The sequence below is a fragment of the Magallana gigas genome, chromosome 5, assembly GCF_963853765.1.
Source record: "Magallana gigas chromosome 5, xbMagGiga1.1, whole genome shotgun sequence".
Lineage (NCBI taxonomy): Eukaryota > Metazoa > Mollusca > Bivalvia > Ostreida > Ostreidae > Magallana > Magallana gigas.
In genome coordinates this window covers 56,988,942-57,010,430 of record NC_088857.1, presented here as the reverse complement: position 1 = coordinate 57,010,430, position 21,489 = coordinate 56,988,942, and the positions used below count along the sequence as shown (strand labels likewise).

The 21,489-nt window shown below is 33.7% G+C and overlaps 2 protein-coding genes across 3 annotated transcripts in view; both read right to left on the bottom strand.

The window, feature by feature from the left end:
• Positions 1-21,489, bottom strand: part of LOC117684913 (uncharacterized) — a 65,528-nt gene that overhangs the window by 12,485 nt on the left and 31,554 nt on the right. The window contains exon 4 of one of the 2 annotated variants that reach the window (XM_066083801.1): positions 4,132-10,513. The exons of the other annotated variant lie outside the window; for it this stretch is intronic. Coding sequence (XP_065939873.1) covers positions 9,990-10,513 — 524 coding nt within the window. The 3' untranslated portion in view covers positions 4,132-9,989. Of the gene's footprint in view, positions 1-4,131; positions 10,514-21,489 lie in introns of those variants that run through there. 2 annotated transcript variants of the gene reach the window in all.
• LOC109617507 (uncharacterized) lies at positions 1,195-3,108 on the bottom strand. The gene has a single exon (XM_066083806.1). It carries the CDS (start codon positions 2,234-2,236, stop codon positions 1,196-1,198), a length of 1,041 nt encoding a protein of 346 aa, XP_065939878.1. The 5' UTR covers positions 2,237-3,108; the 3' UTR covers position 1,195.

Below are 21,489 nucleotides of genomic sequence, written 5' to 3'. Positions count from 1 at the left end.
ACGCACAGTCGGAGTGAGTTATCCTTCTTTCTAACTAAAACAATTGGCGATGCAAATGGACTTGTGCTTTCACGTATCACATTATTCTTCAATAATTTTCGAATGTGTTGCTTCACTTCGTCTAATTGGGATGGTGGAATGCGACGATACTGTTGTGAGATAGGTTTACTGTCAACGAGGCGTATCTGATGTTTGATGGTATTTGTACAGCCAATGTCATCATCGTCCTTTGAAAACACATGTTTATGTTTCTGAAATAATGACGTAATTAACTCTTTCTCCTCCATGCTGCAATCCAAATGATATATATCAGCCGGTATTTCAAATTCCTGTTCTGATGACGTAACCACTACTTCTTCACTCTGGAGCTCATGAATCCTAATTTCTTCTACATTTCCTACACTTTGAAATTCAATTTTAGAATCTTCACTTTCTATTTCACATCTTGATACGGTCCCAATTCTCGTTCTTGGTTTGATGAATATGTCCTCATCTCCCACATTTGCTGCCCGAACACACATTTGACCTCCAACAATATTGGTACAAGTATATACCGTTTTGAAATTTCTGTGTAGATGCGCTCCGTTGATCAAAGGATTCACCACTATATCACCGTCGATATTGGGTCCGGTACAACAAAGCACTACAACAGTATTTGCTGGTATGCGTAAAGGAACTGTTCCACTTAATCTAGCAAATCCATGAATAGATTTTCTATCGCACTCGGTTGTTTTTGCGAACATTTCACTTAAAATCCCGTCAGTGGGAACATCAGAGTTTGAAAGAATATCCCTGCATAAGTTCAGAACGTTCATTCCTAAAATGCCAGGGACAGCTTCTTTACGTTTTCTTGTAAATTCATCAGTTGCATCTTTGACAATAAGAAAACCACGCTGTTTTAATACATTTCCACAGTACTTCACATCAAATTCAACATACCCAATGCATGGAATAGTTAATCCATTGGCAGCTTTAAGTTGTAACATACATTTTTCACTAAGAGTTTTTCCAAGGGGCTCTAAGAACTTCCTGTAAAAACTTTCTGTAATTGTAGACACCATGGATCCTGTATCGACTAAACACGGAATATCTACATCACACACTTCAACACTAATCACCGGACACTGTCCTATTGCTCGATACTTGAATGAGTCTTTTTCACTATCATCTATTGGTTGACTCGTAGCAATAGATGCTACTTGTTTTCCGAACCGTTGTTCCTGTACGCTGTAGCGCGGCAGTTCTTCTGGATATGACCCTGTCTTCCACAACCGTAACAATACACAGATCGATTAAAGGCCCGGCGATCCATAGGATACTGATTGGAACGGCGCTCCGTAGATGACTCGTTGGCGTTGGTAAAACGTTCTATAGGTGTCTGAGTGATATGGCGTTCCATAGTTTGATGTTTGTTTTCGCTATCTTTCATATAGCCGGTCAGGGAATCAATCTGTTTCTGTTGTGCTTGAACGATTTTTAACAGGTCATCTGTGCTGGGCGCATCGGACGAGTTGGTATTTAAACTTGGATGATCGCTGATCACTGACTGTGGTCTGTCTGAGGTTTTCTTGGTTTCACATGGTGAGACTTGAGTCGATTCGAATTCTTCTTCTTCACTGAGTAAAATCATTTCATCCCGCAAATGATAAAAGTCTATTTTGTCAAACTTTCTTCTGAACAGACGTTTAGCTTCTTTCCGCATATACTTGTCATGAAGTCCGTTAACAAAACGCTCACACAAAGTTCTTTCTTTGTCGGGAAAAACGGTGTTGTCTTTCTTTATCACTGCTTGGTATAATTCTAAAAGGACATATGAATATTCTCGAATCGTTTCACTTTCCCTCTGCTGACGTTCAAAGAATCTTTGTTGAAGCGTAATGATGCTTTCCGGGTTTCCGAACGCTGACCGTAGACATTCCAATATCGCTTCGGGGTCATGGCGAATATCGGCGCGAAACTTTATTTCCTCCTTTGCTTGGCCTTCTAGATGATTATATATCAAATCAACTTTCTGTGCGTCGGTCCTTCCGCGGGCTGAAAAAGCTATATCCAAATCGTCTATCCAATCATCAATGGAGGGATCACCATCATTCTTTGGTCTACCCGAAAATGTTCTTAGTTTACGATTTTCCGCAAAAAATGTATGTTTCTCAATAACTTTGGCCTTAGATATTTTTGCTTCAAGTAACTCTTGTTCTAGTTCATAAACACGATTTTGGAGTTCCTTTTTATTCATTTTGGACAGAATAGCGGTACACAGAGAACAGTTCACTTTATATATACAGTTCCAGGTAAAGACTATCGGTAAATACTACTCATACCGTTGATACAGCGGGCCCTGAGTTTAAAGTCCTTACTATATTGGTAAACTCTACTCACGGACGTATTTCAATAGCACCGATTCCTGACATCTCTGGAATATAATTTCCTGAATATGGTCAATACCTCTAGATGTTGTTGTTTTCTCGCAGCGCCATGATGTAACCGAGCAGTCAAGCAAAATGAAGATGGTGTACTGTGTTTCTGATGATTTTTATTTTGAATATATAGAGGCATTGACCTACAAAATAATACATAATATGAGAAAACTGACAAAATGAAAGAAAATACATTAGCTATAAGTTACCACAAATACATTATACGTTTCATAAAAAATCAATTTCAGTGCGTACTGTAAAGAAAGCTAACCTTTGAACTTTACAGACACAATCCAAGTATTATAACTTTAATTACAAAAATACACTTTAGTATTGACAATGCAATTAAAATAAAACCAGAGACTAAACATTTACACTGATAAGTAAGACATAAGTTAATATGAAATTTACATACCATAAGATGCAACAGATATCAACCGGATGGTATTTTCTTGAAACTGTATACTGCTCTAACTTAATTAGAATTATAGGTAACTTATTTATACACCTAGCTTCAAAATAATTGGTTAATATTATGAACCAATGAAATTACAGATAGGAAGAACTCAATTTACTTGCGCAGTTAAACTTTGGCTGATATAATTTTAAGATTCTATTGAACAAAACGAAAAATAGAAAATACAAAACGAATAAATACACATAGACATATTACTCTACTATCACATTTTGATAGGATTAAATTTACATAACCATCGACTAAATCACTGTTCCAAAGTATATAAATCATGACTGGTATTGTAGTAAAAACATGCAATGCATATTGGATACAAAATTTTGTCGTCAGCAAAAAGTATACAAAAAGATAACATTTTGTTTGAGACATCATTTACATATATCAAAAAGATCAAGGGCCTCTAACACTGATGCTAGGGGCACACCCAATACTATATAAGTAGTAGATGACAAACAATCTACACGATCGAGTTCTAATCAGTATCGGTAGATCAAAGGCTTCAGTAACCCCCCCCCCTAAAAAATGTCATTTTTAACCAATTATTTGACCCCCTGGTCTACCAGAGAATTTTTGAAATCTTTTTACAAAACAACATGACACCCAAAATCAAACTCCAAGAGTTCAGTTTGCTGGTTTATAAGATGTAAGAGCAGTTTGAGAAAGTAAAACGTGACAGACAAACGGACGGACGGACGGAACAGGGTAACAACAATATACCCGAACTTTCTTTAATAAGTGCGGGTATAATGATTAAAAATTTAATGAAAGATGAGTGGCTAATTTTAGGGGTCTTAGCCTATCTTGTCCTTTCACAGGGATGCAGATGCAATAGGTGTAGCATTCGCTCATTTTGGCTTCATCTTAGTATTGAATGTCTACTTGGAATATGGCTGATTTAATAAAAATGATGCAATATATAATTGATACACATGCTTCAGTTTATTCTAGAGATTACTGTAAACCAACTTTCATTCGCGAGTGAGAATTTTTCGCGAGGTAAGCGAAAGCCTCGTCTCCGCGAATATTTCTCGCCGTTAACCAGTACGTCCTTGTCGTATGTTATTTTATAACAACATTGATCTCAATCAGGCTTGGTCGCGAACATTAGTCGTCGCGAATCGTTTTTTCTGAAGTTAGTTGCAAAATAAAGTCGTCGCGAATCAAAGTTGGTCTGCAGTATAATGTAGAGTTTGTACACGCATTAAATGACTCTGCAGCTGATGACACATAACACATGAATTTTAATCTCATTCTCTTTATTTATGATTTATACATATATTACAGCATAACATTTGAGTAATTTCAACACATCAATTAAACTATCACAAAAATATATTTTAAAGCAACTGTAATGTACACAATATGTTTCAATAAAGGAGATTATTTAAAGTTATTTCATGATTTAAATCATATCCATTGAGATAATTTGAATGCATATGTATATATTATATATAACCATCATTTGAGGAATTCATTTCTCTAGTTTGAGACACATATAGTCATATTTCATTTACTATATTTTGACATTATTGTTCTAGGTTACACACAATAAAAAAACAAAAACAATAAGTTAATCTTTATAAATTTCATTGATTCTGGCAAGGGATATAAAGTCTTCGTTCTTTAAAAATTAAAATAAATGGATGCTCCATTTTGCTGAGTTTGCACTGAGGAAGAAGATAAGTGAATAAAGTAGAAACCCTTTCGCCATGGCAACAATAAGAAATTCTGTTCCTCTTTTCAGAGTCAGAGAAGTATAACAATACATTTGTTACGTTTGTGTAACACCTTCATACTTCAAACAATATTAAATGTGATATTATTAAAATATCCCAAAACTGGAAGGAAAAAATACCAGACATTTAAAAAATAAAGAATGTTGCAGAATAATCTCCGATGTAGAGAAATGTTGTTTAGAAATATAAAAGCCGAGGCGAACACGATAACAAGAACTTTATTTCTATTCTACTAACAGATCCCATTATTAGTCGATCGGTTTATCTATAGAGAGAGTAAGAAGGTTATATTTTCAAGTGAGATGAATCTGATTGGTAGAGACGGCTGTTCCCCAAAGGTTTTGTTAGTAATGGCTGCTTCAGAATGCATATCGGAAACAAGCAGTGAAAATGTGTTGGGGGAGGGTCTTGGAACAGCTGCAACCAGCTCCTTGAAATGAACATTAAAGGTAATACACATCGCTGTAAAAAACACTAACCCTTGTTATCAATGTATTTTTTTTTATAAAGAGCAGTTTTTAACTTAAAACTCATGATCGACTCGAGTTTGGCATGTGTTTAAGGTCTGATAATTTATTGATGACGTTCGTGGTATATTGGAGAATAACTTTATGCGGCATCTCTTTGATGTAGCAGAATTAAAGATAAAGTCTAATATTTGAGCATGGGTTTTGCAAGTCAAAAGTATATCTGCATTCAACATAACCAGACCCAGGTTTTTTATTATTCAATAATTATCAAATAAACATTTACACTTTTATGCATACATTTACGTCTTCCCTTCAGTGTTCGAGTGACATTTTGAAATCAGATGTTTTAGTTTCAATTCCGATTTATATAACTATTAGTATGTAAAGAATGTGCCAATTTTACGTTCTGTTGTGAGATATGGCATTTAAATCAAATTACATTAGCACACATTTTTTTTTATTTATTTACTTGTAACTAAACTTTATATTTATTCAAGTGGGCTGACTGTCACCGCCCTATTTCAGTATATCATGTCACTTATGAAAGCATACATTAGCACATTTACCACCAGAGGTGTTAATTGCATTGAACGACCTCAGATAATATTGTGTGGCCAGATTAGAGAAAATAATGACTGTTAATTATGAGCAGTTAGGACCTTTATGGCCATTCAGACTACAGATTAGACAGTATCTGAACTAAACAGAATGTTTGGTAATATATTTTTTAAAGAAAAGCATGGGACTAAAATTTAAAGCCGAAGTAGAGAAAATTCCAGAGTACTCATAATCCAGATTAAACAAATTATACTGTATTAAACTCCGCCTCAGGTGACTGTTAAGGCTGTTGGGCCCCTTGTTTAATTAGCATACATGTTTAGTCCTGGCTTTCAAGATGTAAATTTCCTTTAATACCCGCACTGTGGCTAAAGTCATTCAAGTCTTTCTCAAAAGTAAACAAATGCAAATAAGCTATTCAAAATCTCGTCAATAGGTTCTATATATCTCTTTATGATCAATCATCAATTTTCAATGGACTACTAAGTAAAAACAACCGAAATGTTGGACTTTTCAGCATTGATTTAAATAGGAAGCAATTTTAAAGGTATATCAAAGGGTTTTCACTTTTCTATTTCTCATTACCAGTATTTTGTTGTCCTAAACATAAGTCAATAACACACACTGCTAGACCTATATTATCATAGCATTTTTCGATGACTCAGACAGTTTAATAAAACATATCAGAAATCCAGATGTGCAACAATTTTGATTTTTCAAAATGACCACTTTTGTCATGAAGTGACAAATTATCCAAATAAGAGGCCCATGGGCCACATCACTCACCTGAGCAACAATAGATATGATAAGATCAGCTTAATGGAGTCATAATACAAACTAGATGGACAATGTATTATAATACATGTAGATCCTGTATAAGTAAGAGTCCATTTTTTTTACCCTGGATATTCTTATGTTTATAATCAAGTCCTTTTTCTAACAGGATGATTTTATAGTCATATTACCTATTGAGCATTGCAGTTCTCAAAAAGATCCTAAAAAATTGTTAATAAGATCCTAAACAATTGTTTATATATGGGATCAAACTCTGAACCCCTTGTGAGGCCCAAGAATTGTCCATGGGCCAAAGTCTAAACAATTTGAACTTTGATTTTTGCTTATGACATTGCAGTTTACAGCGTTCAACGTTTGTGACATCATAATAAAACTCGTCATTTTAACCTTTGAGAAACCTGTGTGCATTACAGTGTTATAACTGCCGTAGCTTTAAACACATTTGACAAGAAGAAAATATGTGGAATGTAAATATACAATTTTAAAGAATCAACAATATGTCAAAATGCTTGCATATAAGTAAAACCATATATCATAAGATTTCAGTTTTGTGAATAATTAAAATATTTCCCTTTGTAAAATTAGATCCCCAATGTGGCCCCACCCTACTCCTCAAGATTTTTATTTCTACATTATCTGAGGTTGCTTTCAGTAAAGTTAAAGCTTTTCTAGGCAAGAGGTTAGAAAAAAGATATTTTAAAAAATTCTCGGAGAGGATTTATATAGGCAATGACTGCTATCCCATCCATTTATGTGATATATTGCATAATAAAATATTGTTTATACATGTATTTAAATTAAATTTTAAAACATTCTCTATTCATATTCCTATGTAAATTCCCCCCCCCCCCCCCCAGTTGTGACCCCACTCTGCCCCGAGGATTATGGCATGAAGATGCTTCCACACAAGTTTCAGGTTTCCTGCCTGATTAGTTTCTGAGAAGAAGATTTTTATAGAGTTACTCTAGATATTCCTATGTCAAAGTCCCCCCCCCCCTTTGTACCCCCAACCTATCCCTGGGGTTCATGATTTTCACAACTTTAAATCTACATTACCTGAGGATGCTTCCACATAAGTTTCAGCTTTCCTGATGAATTAATTTCTGAGAAGAAGATTTTAAAAAGATTTACTCTATATATTCCTAATATGTAAAAGTTTGCCCATCCCCCCCCCCCCCCCCCCCCATTGTGGACGTTATCTACTCCTGCGGGTCATGATTTGACCTAATTTGAATCTACACTACCTGAGGATGCTTCCACACAAGTTACAGCTTTCCTGGCTTATTGATTTCTGAGAAGAAGATTTTTATAATATTCCCATGTAAAACTTCGACCCCCCATTGTGGCCCCACCTTATCCCAAGGGACCATGATTTGAACAAACTTGAATCTACACTATCTAAGGATGCTTCAACACAAGTTTCAGCTTTTCTGGCCAAATGATTTTTGAGAAGAAGATTTTTGAAAAATATCAACAAATTTTCAATAAATTCTAATTATCTCCCCTTGAGAGAAAGCATGGCCTTTCATTTTCACAAACTTCAATTCCATTTACCCAATGAAAGTGTTGAAGATAGGAGTCTGAAACTTTCATATGTAGATGTGTGTTGAAAACATTTGGTGTGTGGGTTGCACCTTCTGCTGGTCACCGGAAATAATTTTAAAAGTTTTTTTTAAAAACTTGTGTGTGTATCATAACTTTTCTGTTATTTTTTAAAATTTATAAAAACTCTAATCAGAATGATAAATTAAAAATATATTTCAAATTAACCCATAATATAGACATTTATCTTTTTTCATACAAAGCAATGATCCTCAATAGCATAATGGTTAGCATGTTTCATCATTTTGGGGACCTGTTTCAATCAATTTTTTTTACTTTTTTCAGCTCAAATATTAGACTTTATTATATACTTTGTATAAGATACAGGGTTTTTGCACCCCTGATATGAACAGTGGCACACGCCTTTATCACACACCCGGTGTTATTACCCTTTACTTCATCCTTTATCACTCCCGATATAACACCTATCCGGAACACCTTTATACTTTTTATTCGGATAACCTCGGATCTTATTCTCTTTTCTGTGCATATCTGAAGTCGAAACTATGACGTCATGATCTAAATATTATTACTTATTAGGTTTGTTACCGACTGTTTAAAGAAATTTGTGGGGTCGGTAAAGTCCATAGAAGTCAGTAACAAACCTAATAAGTGTTTTGTTCTGTCGAGGACCTAAAGTTTGATATGTAAACAAACGTTTGTGTAAAAAATCAGCTCAAATAACGTTACGTCCGCCATGTTGCCCTATAAATTTTAACGCTTGCCTTCTAAAGAAATTTGTAAGGCAGTCACGTGACGCGTTTCATCCAATGACGTCGCGACATTCTAGTCCGAGGCAAAACAATTTAGTATAGATGATGTCATAATACATATGAACGTCGAAAATGTGTGGTTGAAGATAGTGATAATACGCTTGTAAGTTTTTTCGATGTGAAAAATGAAAACTAGCTTTCTAAATTCAAATATATAATAAAAACAACAATACATGTCAAAATCTGTATCACATCCCATATCAACCCTCGACCAATATCAGCCCTCTGGCATTCGGCCCTCGGGCTGATATTGGAGTCTCGGGTTGATATGGGATGCGATGCAGATTTTGCCATGTATTGTTCTCTATTCATCTTTAAATAATGTCTGGTATTTTTCCTCTTCCAATTTTGGGATATTTTTACAATATTATATTTATACAGGGACTTCTTTTATTAACACAATTATATTAACACAGTCACGAAAAGGGGAATAACTAGTTTGCATCACTTATTACAATGATATACTCTGCTTACCTCCTAGAAACCAAAGAGCAGAGAGCAGAGAAAATGCATATTTACACAAATTATTTACATTAATATTATTGAATTTATTTTGATTACTTCAAGGGCCAAGAAATTTTCAAAGCACTAATACATTCTTGCTATATTTAAACAAAAGAGCCCAACCCAAATACCAGAAGTCCATTAATGTTCTCAAACTATGTTTGGGGAATATAATTTTTCATTTTATTATTCTGATCATGAATAGATGCTCCAAAATTTTATCACAAAAGTAAACAATTCATCATGATCTATACTCCCCCTCCCTCACACACACACACACATGTATTTCATTTGTATGATTAATTTTTACATGTGAAGGGTTTGGATTTCTATATAATCAATCCACAGATATAGACTTAAGAGAAGATTTATTCACTGAGCATAGTGATAGATGTATGAATTAGTATTTACAGATTCAAACTCTGTTATATCTTTATTTTGCTTTCCTGCATTTTTATTAAAGGGATGGGAGTTTGGGGGTGGGGGGGGGGGGGGGGGGGTGTTCCATGTACTGGTATCTTTAGTGCTTGGTAGATCTTAGGAAATAAGGTTAACAGTGCTTTCAGCTACTGTTATCCCAAGATGGAAATCTGAATGAAAATGTTACCCAATGCAACACGGGCAAGCTGACAAACCTTCATTTTGTAAAAATTCAGATCTTAAAAGTCATCTGACTCAAATTTAAGTGTTTCGCCACACTGAATTAATTCACCTAATGGCCACTTTTGTACTGAAGGGAAACCAGGAACACAGCTCTTTAAGGATTTTGAATAGATATCCCATTTACTTGCAACAAGTTGCGTAAAATTTGATTTACATCTTTCAAGTAAATAAGGCGTTGCCTTATTTAATCCAGTACCAAATATTCTGTAGTGTAAAACCATCCAAATAATAACAACAGTCTCATCAATGAGAGTTCTGTTTTCTGGGAGGTCTAAATTGAATAAATGAATTGGATTGCTGCAAAGTAAAACATCATTATCTGAATCATACATCATAATTTCAAGCTTTTCTGGGGAAATAACAATATTTGGAATCATGTGGTGTAAAAATTCAGGGTGTTTCTGCTTTTGAAGTAGGGAAAACACAATTGTTTGTGCTATTGCTTGTGACAGTATATTTTCTGGTAATGCTTGCTTGACCTCTGTTATTCTTTTCCCGCCTGGAGAATCATCGTTCGTTTCTAAAATTTCAAAGAGAGGAATGTATTTTATTGAAATAAAGTACATATCACACACCTATTAACTATGACAGATAACATTTCAAGTGATAAGTAACTAGAGGCCCATGGGCCACAATGCTTACCTCTGTTCTTCAGAGCTACATGTACATGCAGAATTGTGGTAGAAAACCTTTAATAGAGCTACAGTGCAATCCAGCGAAAAAATGTATATTTATTGAACACAAATAAGTGCACAATTTCTCAATTATTTCTTCATACATCTAAAAATATTGCTAACTACATGTTCCTCACATATTTTTAAAATGCAATTCATGAACAAATTATGAAATTCAGTATACAAGAATACATGAAATACCTGGTATTCAATGGTTCTAGGTATTGAACATTCATGAATTTTCATGAAGATCTAATTTAGGAAATGTATTTAATTTCAAATACTTTCATAACATAGTTTAGCATTCAGAACATTATATGTTTTAAAAATGTTTATAAATCTCAAAATATTATTAATTAAAACACAGTCTTCATGAACATTCATGAATATTCAAACACCTATATAAATGTGGCATCTTTAATTTTGAAAAAGAAAGATGTGATATATTATAGTTTCATTATTTATTTTAATTCTAAGAAACATGTAAATTCATTGACAAAAACGAAGGTCTCAGACATCATGATCAAATTGTCATTACTAGACCCTATATTTGACGCTTAATTTCTTCATTGTTCAATTTATATTTAAAAAATTGGCATAATTTATCAGTGAATAATCCATTTTTACAGATGATACATAATGACTGCTTACTGTTGTAGAGAGTTTATCTTTGAGTGGATATTTGAGTGGATCCAGCAATTTTGGCATAAAGGAGGGGGTCTAGACCCCCTCCTTTATGCCAAAATTGCTGGATCCACCCTTGTATTACATGTATAAAACATTAAACAATCCATTATATCCAGATTTTTGAAATAAATCCCAGTTTGATAAGGAGTAAAAATTGTGTATATTGATTGGAAAATTTTCACCAGCTACACTATTTTTTTTTAAGGTTTCCTATCTGAGGTCACTGGGGTTGCATGCAGATTACATTCACAAGGAATGTGATAAGGAATCCATAAAAGCAGGCAAAACAACATATGTGTACACATCCCCTGAGGCTGTACTATCAGATGACATGTGGAGGAGCATGCTCATTGAATCTTCAAGTTTCAAACTATTTGTGGTAGATGAAGCACACATGGTTATCAACTGGTACGTGTAATAATAATTACCTCTAGCATGATTGATTTTATTATGAATTTTATTTTTTGAAAAGTATAAACATAAATAATTTACGATAGACTCAATTCCTCTTATCTAGGATTTTGAAGAGGGGAAATTTAAATAATTTTATGGTGATTTGAGAAATTCATTCCTTTATATAGAAACAGTGTTCTCATAAATCCTTGAATTTCTTTATAATCTTTAAACTTATTACAGGGGTGAAAGTTCTGGAAAAAGTGAGCCATTTCGGGAATGGTTTGGTAGACTTGGTGAAATCAGGTCCCTGATAGCATGTCCAGCACTTGTCATCACAGCAACGGCCAGCAGAGCAAGTAGGAGAAAGCTGAGAAAGAAGCTTACACTCGTGAACTTCCATGAAATTGTGGATAGTCCTGACAGAGAAAACATTAAACTTTTTGTTGAAAAGATAAAGGTGAATGAAAAAATCAGTGTGACCTTTTCTTGGCTGATTGACATGGTCATGGATCAGGGTGGTGAATGCCCACGACATATTATCTTTTGTCCGAGCATAAAATTGTGTGCAGATGTGTATTTTGCTTTTAAAGTAAGCTTAAATGAATGTATTAATTATATTGAAATGTTCCATTCTTGTACAACTGATCAGGTGAAAGATGAAATAAGAGAGGATATGGAAAATAAAGATGGACATATTAGGGTACTTATTGCAACCAGTGCTGCAGGAATGGGGGTGAACTACAAAAGTGTTAATAATATTATTCATTATGGACCACCCAAAGATTTAGATGGCTTCATACAACAGTTAGGACGTGCTGGTAGGGATGGCACTCAGTCTTATGAATTACTTATTTACAGTAGTAGACATTTACGTAAGTTAGATATTGACATGTTAGATTATGCAAAAAAAATACTGAAACATGTCGCAGGAAAAAACTGTTAGAATCTTACAATTCTGTTCCAAGTGCTGATTTAGTTAAACATTTGTGCTGTGATGTTTGCGATATGCAATGTGACTGTCATGAAGTAAATGAAGTAAATTGCGAGTCCTTTAGAACTATGTATCATATTTATAAATCTGAATTAGACATTGAAAGTTCAAGTGAATCCAGCATGTCCAGTGACAATTATAGTACAGATACATCAAAAACTATAAGTGAATCTGAAAGTGATTAAGTATAAAATTATGTTGAAATACATTTACAGTATTTGTACGTATTTCATAGTACTACTCCATACATGTAATAATTGTATACTAATAGATGCATTATACTAAGTGTGTTTATACAAGTATTTAGAGGAACTTCCAAAGTTGATTTTTCAGCAATTAATATACACTTGCTGTACAACTGATTTAGTGCAATTCTGAATACAGTAAAACTTGTCTAATCAGGACATCTGTCACCGAGGGGAAAGGGCACTATAGAATAAGGGGAATTAACTTGTATAGGCCCAACCCAAGAGACAGGGGGTCAGCCTAGTCAATAGGCTTAAATTGACCTCTAAGTCGAATATGCATAGAGCTATAACTCGAAGGCAGGTTTCACAATTTATTGATCAAGTGATTTTAATTAACTTATAAAATATCAACAATAATCAAATAAAATAAAGTCAAAATAGAACAGGATAAAAATAATTATTTCTTAAAAAAGCCAAATGAGTCAGGTTTGAATTTAGCTCAATGTTGCTTAGTCTACTGACGGACTGGTGGACAGTCAACTAGATAGTCAGTGTGAAGACATAAGCAACATGAGATAGTGGCCGAAAGTGTCTGACTGAAATTTAGCTCGATGTTGCTTAGTCTTACTGACAGACTGATGGACAGTCAACTAGATAGTCAGTATGGAGACATAAGCAACATGAGGTAGCGGCCGAAATGAGTCAGATTGAAATTTAGCTCGATGTTGCTTAGTCTTACTGACAGACTGGTGGACAGTCAACTAGATGGTCAGTATGAAGACATAAGCAACATGAGGTAGCGGTCGAAAGTTTCTGACTGAAATTGAATAAATTTCTAACTGTATTTATATTCTAAAAGATAATTAATGAAAGTGAGGCACAGAACTCATTATAATTACTCAGAACAATTACATTGACTAATTGGGGATAATTAGGAGAGCAGACTGACCCTCGCTAATTAATTGTCATCTGGCATGAGTTAACTCTAAAACACGTTACTCAAAATTACACACCATGACATATGAGCAGACTGACCCTCACTAATTACTTGTCATCTGGCAGGAGTAAACTCTTAAACATATTTACACAAAATAACACACCATGACATATCACTTAATCCATAGAAATTGGCTAGATTACAAATTCTTTATTGGATATTTAAAACAACTGAAATAAAAATTGACAATGCACTAAAGGTGTTATAGGCATGTTTCCTAGTACACAAAATCCGAATTTGACAAGTTTTGCTGTATACAATGTATATATGTTCATTCTTAAAATGTTTTACATTGTCAATGCAAAACAACTGATGTAAACTAATGTAATATTTAATTGAGCAGAAGCAGTTTTCTGCCAATAGACATTCAAATGTAAACTGTTTGCACTATGACAATTCTCTGAAATATTTTATTAAGTTTATGAGAACTCATGAAATAAATGCTCTTAAGTTTGTAAATTCTCATGTAAATGATATAATGCAGAATATAAATAATTATATTTACAAATAGTTTTCACTTCATTATTTTTAGCTCCCATATCTGTCATTTTTATTATGTATTTATTATTTAAACCCGTTAAAGAGGCTCAAAATACCAAGAATAAATGACTTGGGCTTTTTGAAAATTATATGTGAATGTATATACATGCACATGCATGAAGTTTATCCAACTCAATCTTAAAACAGTGTTATTAGAAATGCTACAGTCAAATTTCGTTATCTTGAACTAGATGGGACTGTTTAAATACTTTGAGATATCCGAGTATTCAAGATATCGAGAGTAAAATACTAAAAAAACTAGAGACGAGCTCGTTGCAAGCAACGATTAGGTCTTGCGTCGTAGCTGCGTCATACTTGTGACGTAATACAAAAAGTTGATAGCTGACCATGGTACAATATTAGATGTATAAACACTAAGTAAAAGAAACAAAGTATTATACTACATGTTTATAAGCATATACAGATCTTAACACATTGTCTATAGTTTGATTCGCCGCATTTTATTCACAGAGTGGGACTGTGGTTATGCCCGGTATGAAGGTAAAAAGACCATTGGCAAACATTTTACACGCATTTTTATCAAACGCAAGCACCAATGTCAAATCTTTTAGTATATATCCGTGGGGGGGGGGGGGGGCTTAGTATATCTAAAACTTCAATTTCAATCCTAATTTCATGATTTTCATACCATTCTTTTCAATACTCCCAAAATAGTGGGGGGGGGGGGGGGGGGGGGGGGCAACTCCATGATAATTCAATTTTTTTTAATGTAAATTTAAAAAAAAATAGTTGCTGCGAGAAAAAGTGGGGAGGGGGGCAGGCCCCCGATTCTACGTGCCTGAATTTTCCGATATGAAGTCAAGCATATTTTCCGATATGAAATCAAGCATATATTTTCTTATTATCATAGACTTAAAGCATGTTGGAAAAAAGAAATATTGTATCAAGCAGTTATTATGCGCAGATCATGCATGCATTCCTCTATGGTTTTCACAATTACATGTATCATTTTCTACACGTAATTACTAAGGAGAAATACATTTCCAAAGAGATGATATCGGTAACTTATAGTTCATTTAACAGTTACACGCTGTAAGTTCCAGCTTGTCTTCTGCCACATGCAAGCACATGTGTAATCCTAATTTAGAAATAGGTATCATGACTGGGGGGGGGGGGGGGGGGGGGGGGAGGGGGGAGGGGGGTTGTCATCGCAACAAGATTGTGTACTAGCGTACTAGAGTGTGCATTGTTAATTTATAATTGATGTTAAATTATTATTAACAAAAAAAATCATTAATTCATTATAACATGCAGTCTGGAAAGTTAACTGGAAGAACTAAAATGCCAGGGGGTTTTATTTTCTCTATCTTATAGGGTGTAAGGATGCCCGCCTACTAAATACACAATCATGCTCACACGTCAACCGATTACAAATGACTGTATTATGGATTTATAAATCGTTCTAAAACATTCCATCTGATATACATTGTATCATTGTTAACAATTCAAATTTTTGAACGATTAAATTGGTTTTTATACCTACACTGACCCTCACGAAAGAATCAATTCTGACCAATGGAAATTTTATTTACAAGACTCCGCGCCAGAATGTCTCATTCATTAATTTTTCGCAGTTATAGTAGACGAGTCCAAAAAAGGAACATTTGAGACACATCATACAATAATATATAAATAGTGCCTGTTTGGGAGGGTAACTGTTGAAATTGACACCCCAAGAAAACCATTGTCAACCGACGCGAAGCGGAGGTTGACAATGGTTTTCGAGGGGTGTCAATTTCAACAGTTACCCTCCCAAACAGGCACTATTTGTTTTATTATACTGAATGTCTTATTTTTTAAGAAAATTTTACTGCTTTTATATAGAAATGAAGTGAATTCTATGGCAAACCGTATGCGCATAATTTACGCGCATGTAACAATTCGTTGTGTTACCCGTTGCCAAGTGTGTTGCTAACGCTAAGGGTAATAGAACGGATTACCAACTGCGTCTAAACCAATCAGATTTCAGTATTTAACATGAAAGTATAATAATGTGACCATATACCGTGAATGCAGTTTACTTTGCGTCTATTTTCTTATTTTGAGAGACCTTCTTATCATTGCTTGAAATTGAGGGAAAACCTTGAATATTGTTAATCTTTATGTCATATAACATGTGAAACTGTTTTCATTCCACCCACAAGCTTGAAATAATGAAATTATTTTAATGAAAACAATATAAATAGACGTCATAAATCCCATATCAAACGAGATATTACCACCTGAACCTGCGCGTCTTTTTAATGAATTTATCAACAGCGGTAAATTCTAAAATGTATTTTAAAAGGTAATGTTAGCCCTTGTATGAAAAATTTCGGATGGTAGTCATTTTTTCCGGGATCCAGACCGAGAGCTACATATATGCAGCTAAGGTAACTAATAATGCTTCCAATAAAATACTTTGTTTATTAATGCAAGCTTTTAAGAAAGCAATACAGCCTACTCCGGATATATTGAAATTCTGGGGGCCATGCAAATTATTTCAATATATCCGTAATTCAATATATGCGAAATCGATGGACGTGAAGCCGCCATTTTTTAAAAGTTCAATCCCGATCTAAATAAAGAAGAACAAACCCGAGCAAATTATTTTGTCATCGTTTATCTACTATACTGAACAGATTACATGGAATATTAGTCCTTAAAAGTTTAATTTAATTATCAGTAAGTTTTGTAAGTTTCATTTTATTATAATCTTTAACCTCATCAAAATGCTTAATCCCATTTTTTTACGTTTTAAAGAGAAATCATTAGACTCAAACGCTTCAAATACTGCTGAACACTGCTTGTATATCATCGTAAGTGTACTTGGGTTAATCTCAAAATCCTTAGCTATTTCGATTATAGGCTTTGTCCTTTTATCAATAGCCTTACTAGTTCGTAATTATAGTGTCCAAATATACGGGGGTTTTTTCTGTGGGGTTTCCATATTACGTCTAGCCTCAATATGTTCGTACACGTAAAAACAAAGAATTCAACAGCGAATAAATTTTATTTTTAAAAGAAGTATAAAAACACATAAGGTGAGAACTTATCAATTCATACCTTTGTTTATCAACGGGTTAGTCAGGCATAATTACTGTCACCAACCGTGACGACAGCCGTCAGGGAGTACTTTAATATAACCGTTATGAAAACAACTCATTATCACCTCTGGGGACCGATCAGTGTCTTCAATATAAGCGATATTTCAAAATAGCCGATTTCATTATAACCGTTAATTTAATGCAAAGAATATGAGAGGCTAAAACTGGGGATTTATTTCTATTTCAAAATAAGCGGAATTTCAAAATAAGCGATTTCAATATAAGTGGAGTAAGCTGTACTTATATTTGTTTAAAATATAACACCCCAATACTTCGTCTTACATTCGCTATTTGTAGAACAAGCAGAACCAGTATCAGTCCGACCCTCACCATATACATTGTTCGAATTTAATTGCCCTAGCATTGCATTGCTTTGCATGTACACAATTTCTTTTAAAAATTAAACACTTTAAGTGTTTATCTATAAGGCTATTAATCTATTTGTACACATAACGTACACACGTGATTCAAAATAACCCAGAGGGAAAACGGTAAAGAATTCAGTCATTGAGTCTACATTTTATAGAACTTGTAAAAAAAAAAACCAACACATTGTGGGTCTGAATGTTTGTTAATGTGTCAATCTATCTATATACAGTTTGTTAATTATTTTCGATTGGTAAGGCTACAGCGTATTTGATAAACATTGAACAACATTTTTTCCATGCCACTTTTTTCCATGGAAGATAGCGAGTACAATTATAAAGCATTTATAAAATTTATTTAATTACCTCTTTAGAATTGTGTATGTAATAAATAATTTATAAATTGCTGCTGAAGGTTGTTTGGTATTTTCGTTTGTAGATGTTTTGCAAATAATAAACGTGAAACGCGGGGCAAGTCATAATTAATATCCCTGATAACCGTAACTTAAAATTAGCGGCTTTGGATTCAAATATTATCGTATACGAATATTAAGTTCACATTTTAAAATCATCTCCACGATGATAATATTATCTCCATCGTAAATCAGTATTTTGTCTTGCTTTAAAAGAAATGTTCTATCGGGAGCAACCCCGTGTTCGTTTAAATTGCAAGCGTACATTTGTCATGTCAGTAATACACATTGTGCTTTATATGACGGCCGTGTATACATATTGTAGAAAAGTTGAGTTTAATTACCATGCAATGGAACCATTTTATTTACACATTTCCCAGTACTGAAACAATTCAAAATGTCTCCGTTATGTACAGTAAAACAGTGGGGCGTTAAACATGTGTACGTCCAGCTCTACAAGCACATGCACTGTCGTCTGGGCGACGGCCTGAATACAGCTAGCGACTCTACTATCAATCGGTTACCCAAGTCTCTTAATACATCTAAATATAGAAAGGGGCACAGTTATGAAACAAACAACAAAAATAAGGTCAAAGAGCTTCATCTTTATGAAATGAAAATGTCCATATGAATAAAAACGTTTGGGAATTTTATGTGGAATTATCTTTGCGCGCTGCATGTATCAGTTAGTGCATTACAAGAAGCCCTTTCATAACCTCCTAAACGTGCGCACCCCCACAAAAATGGACCGAACTGACAACAATTGTTTCGGCAAATACTGACTATAAATTACGAAAACATTAAATTGAATACTACGGAAGGATTCGGAATTAATTTCTTTACAACTTTGCTTCAATAATGCATTAGAAATTTTTATTCCTTTACAAGTTATTGACAAACAAGAGGCCCATGGGGCCACATCGCTCACCTGAGCAACAATGGGCGTTCAAAAGATATTGTGCCATATGGTCTCTCGGTAGAATAACAAAAAATAAATATTGTCAAGTATTCGAATTTTACACTTATTTTTGCATACACGTAATCTTTGACATTGTATCTTCATGAGAGACTATTTTTTACCAGAATAAGAAAATCCTACGCAAGATATAAAACTAAACATTTGGTAGGTGTACAATGTTAAGTTGTTAACTTCCAATTCCCTATATATATTCGTTCTGCCCCCCCCCCCCCCCCCCCCTTTGTAAAGCGATCAAAAATATATGAGAGCATATAGGTACATTTTTTTCATCAACTACTTACTAGTTATTGTATTTCTAAAAAAATATATAATAGTTATTGTATTTTATTTAAAAAATACTACATGTATAGACGTGAAGAAGAAAATTGTTCCTCAATGTGCTCAATTCCTCAAATTTAAAACATTCAAAAATTTAATTTGTCTTCTCCATCATAATTAAATGACTGTTATTTACCTCGCGTACAAACCAGGATAATTTTCCGCTGTGATATTTTCTTAGGAATACGATAATTACTTTATCCCCGCAACAGAAATGTGTCAGAACTATGGAAACTGTTTTAAAGGTGTCGTATTTATTTACTTGTGTTGAAAAACTATCAAAATTGATGTAAATTTCACATTATTTATTTTATAAAGAGGGGGCCCCAGAGAGTAGGTATATACAGAATACCATTCTTTTATTTGGTTTTTACAAGTATTTAACATACTCTAATTCATATAGAATTTCTAATGTTCAACCAAAATTTCAGCGTTAATCGTAGAGTTATAAGCAAGATACAGAGCTCACAGTTCGCCTAGGTTTGAGTCATATTTTGTTCACATGAGTTTATTACATTCAGCTTAAGATTTTTAACTTGGTATTTCCTATTCAGCATTTAAAATGGAAAAAAAAGAATGGTCTAAGATTTTCAATTCTTTTATTCACTCAAGACCAGTTCACTGGTATTTGAGGTTCAAAATCAGTTTATACAAATGTACATAAGCACAGTCCAGGATCACATGTACATTAGGAGTAATAATGACGAAAAAAGGTTAAGTTTACAATACAATTAGGCGAGAGAAATTTAATTTTTAGTTTTACGGATCCGCCGACCCAATTTTTCCGATTTTGTAAAAAAAAAAATAATGAAAAAAAATTCGTATCTTCGGAAATTTTTCCGGAATTTTCAAGTTTGACCGATCTTGGTTTTAAAATTACTTTATTTTATTTGAAATCTGCAAAACGTTTGACAAAGGGAGCTTTTAAAATCAAGTATAAGCGTCTCTATAACATGGAGTATTTAAGATGGAGGTCAGCCATCCATGGTTTGGCTTAGGTTAAAAGTTTTTATGAAAAGCAAAGAAAATATGTCATCCTGAACAAGTTTAGTAAGGTTAATACCAATGATCTTGAAACAAACACAAAGTACACAATGGATAGTGGACAAATTAAACTTAATATTATAAGTTCAAGCAAATAATATGTAATTTTGATTAATAAAAGTTTGCCCCCAGTTTTTTATTTTTTTTATTTTCCCTCCTCCGACCCAAATTTTTTACAAAAAAATCCGTAAAACTAAAAATTAAATTTCTCTCGCCTTAGTTGTTAAAGTTGGTTTCTGGAAGAACAGACTATGAAAATTTTCTTAATAAATATTGACAAACTTTTTACTTTTTTAATCTTTAGTTTTTAAGATCTGTGTACAAACATAGAATTGTGAGCAAATCTCTGTATCTTGCTTATAATTCGAATCTTAACACTCAAATATGGTTAGTAAATAGAAATTGTAAACAATTAAACACAAGAAACATGCACTATAACAAATAAGGAACACAATTTATTTTTTCGAAATGAATCATATATATACATGTATATACCTACATATTTCCGTCAGCGATATCAAACTCTATTTAAACTGAATAACTCGAGAAAACGCCGAGCATCTCAACAAAACCTATTGCATTAATCTACCATTACGCAAAAGATACTGCCGAATTACCGATAGAATGAATTGTATTTCAGTACTTTTTTTATACATCAGATTTTGCTTTATTTGCGCAGGTTAACAGTTTGATTTACCGAAGTCTCTGTTTGATTTGATACGTAAAAATCACGAAATACAGATGATAGTTCCCAGGTTACAAAGCATAGATAATGAAAACGAAATGAAAATCAGAAC

Coding starts and splice junctions, on each gene's coding strand:
- LOC109617507 (XM_066083806.1), bottom strand. CDS start 2,236: ATGAATAAAAAGGAACTCCAAAATCGTGTTTATGAACTAGAACAAGAG.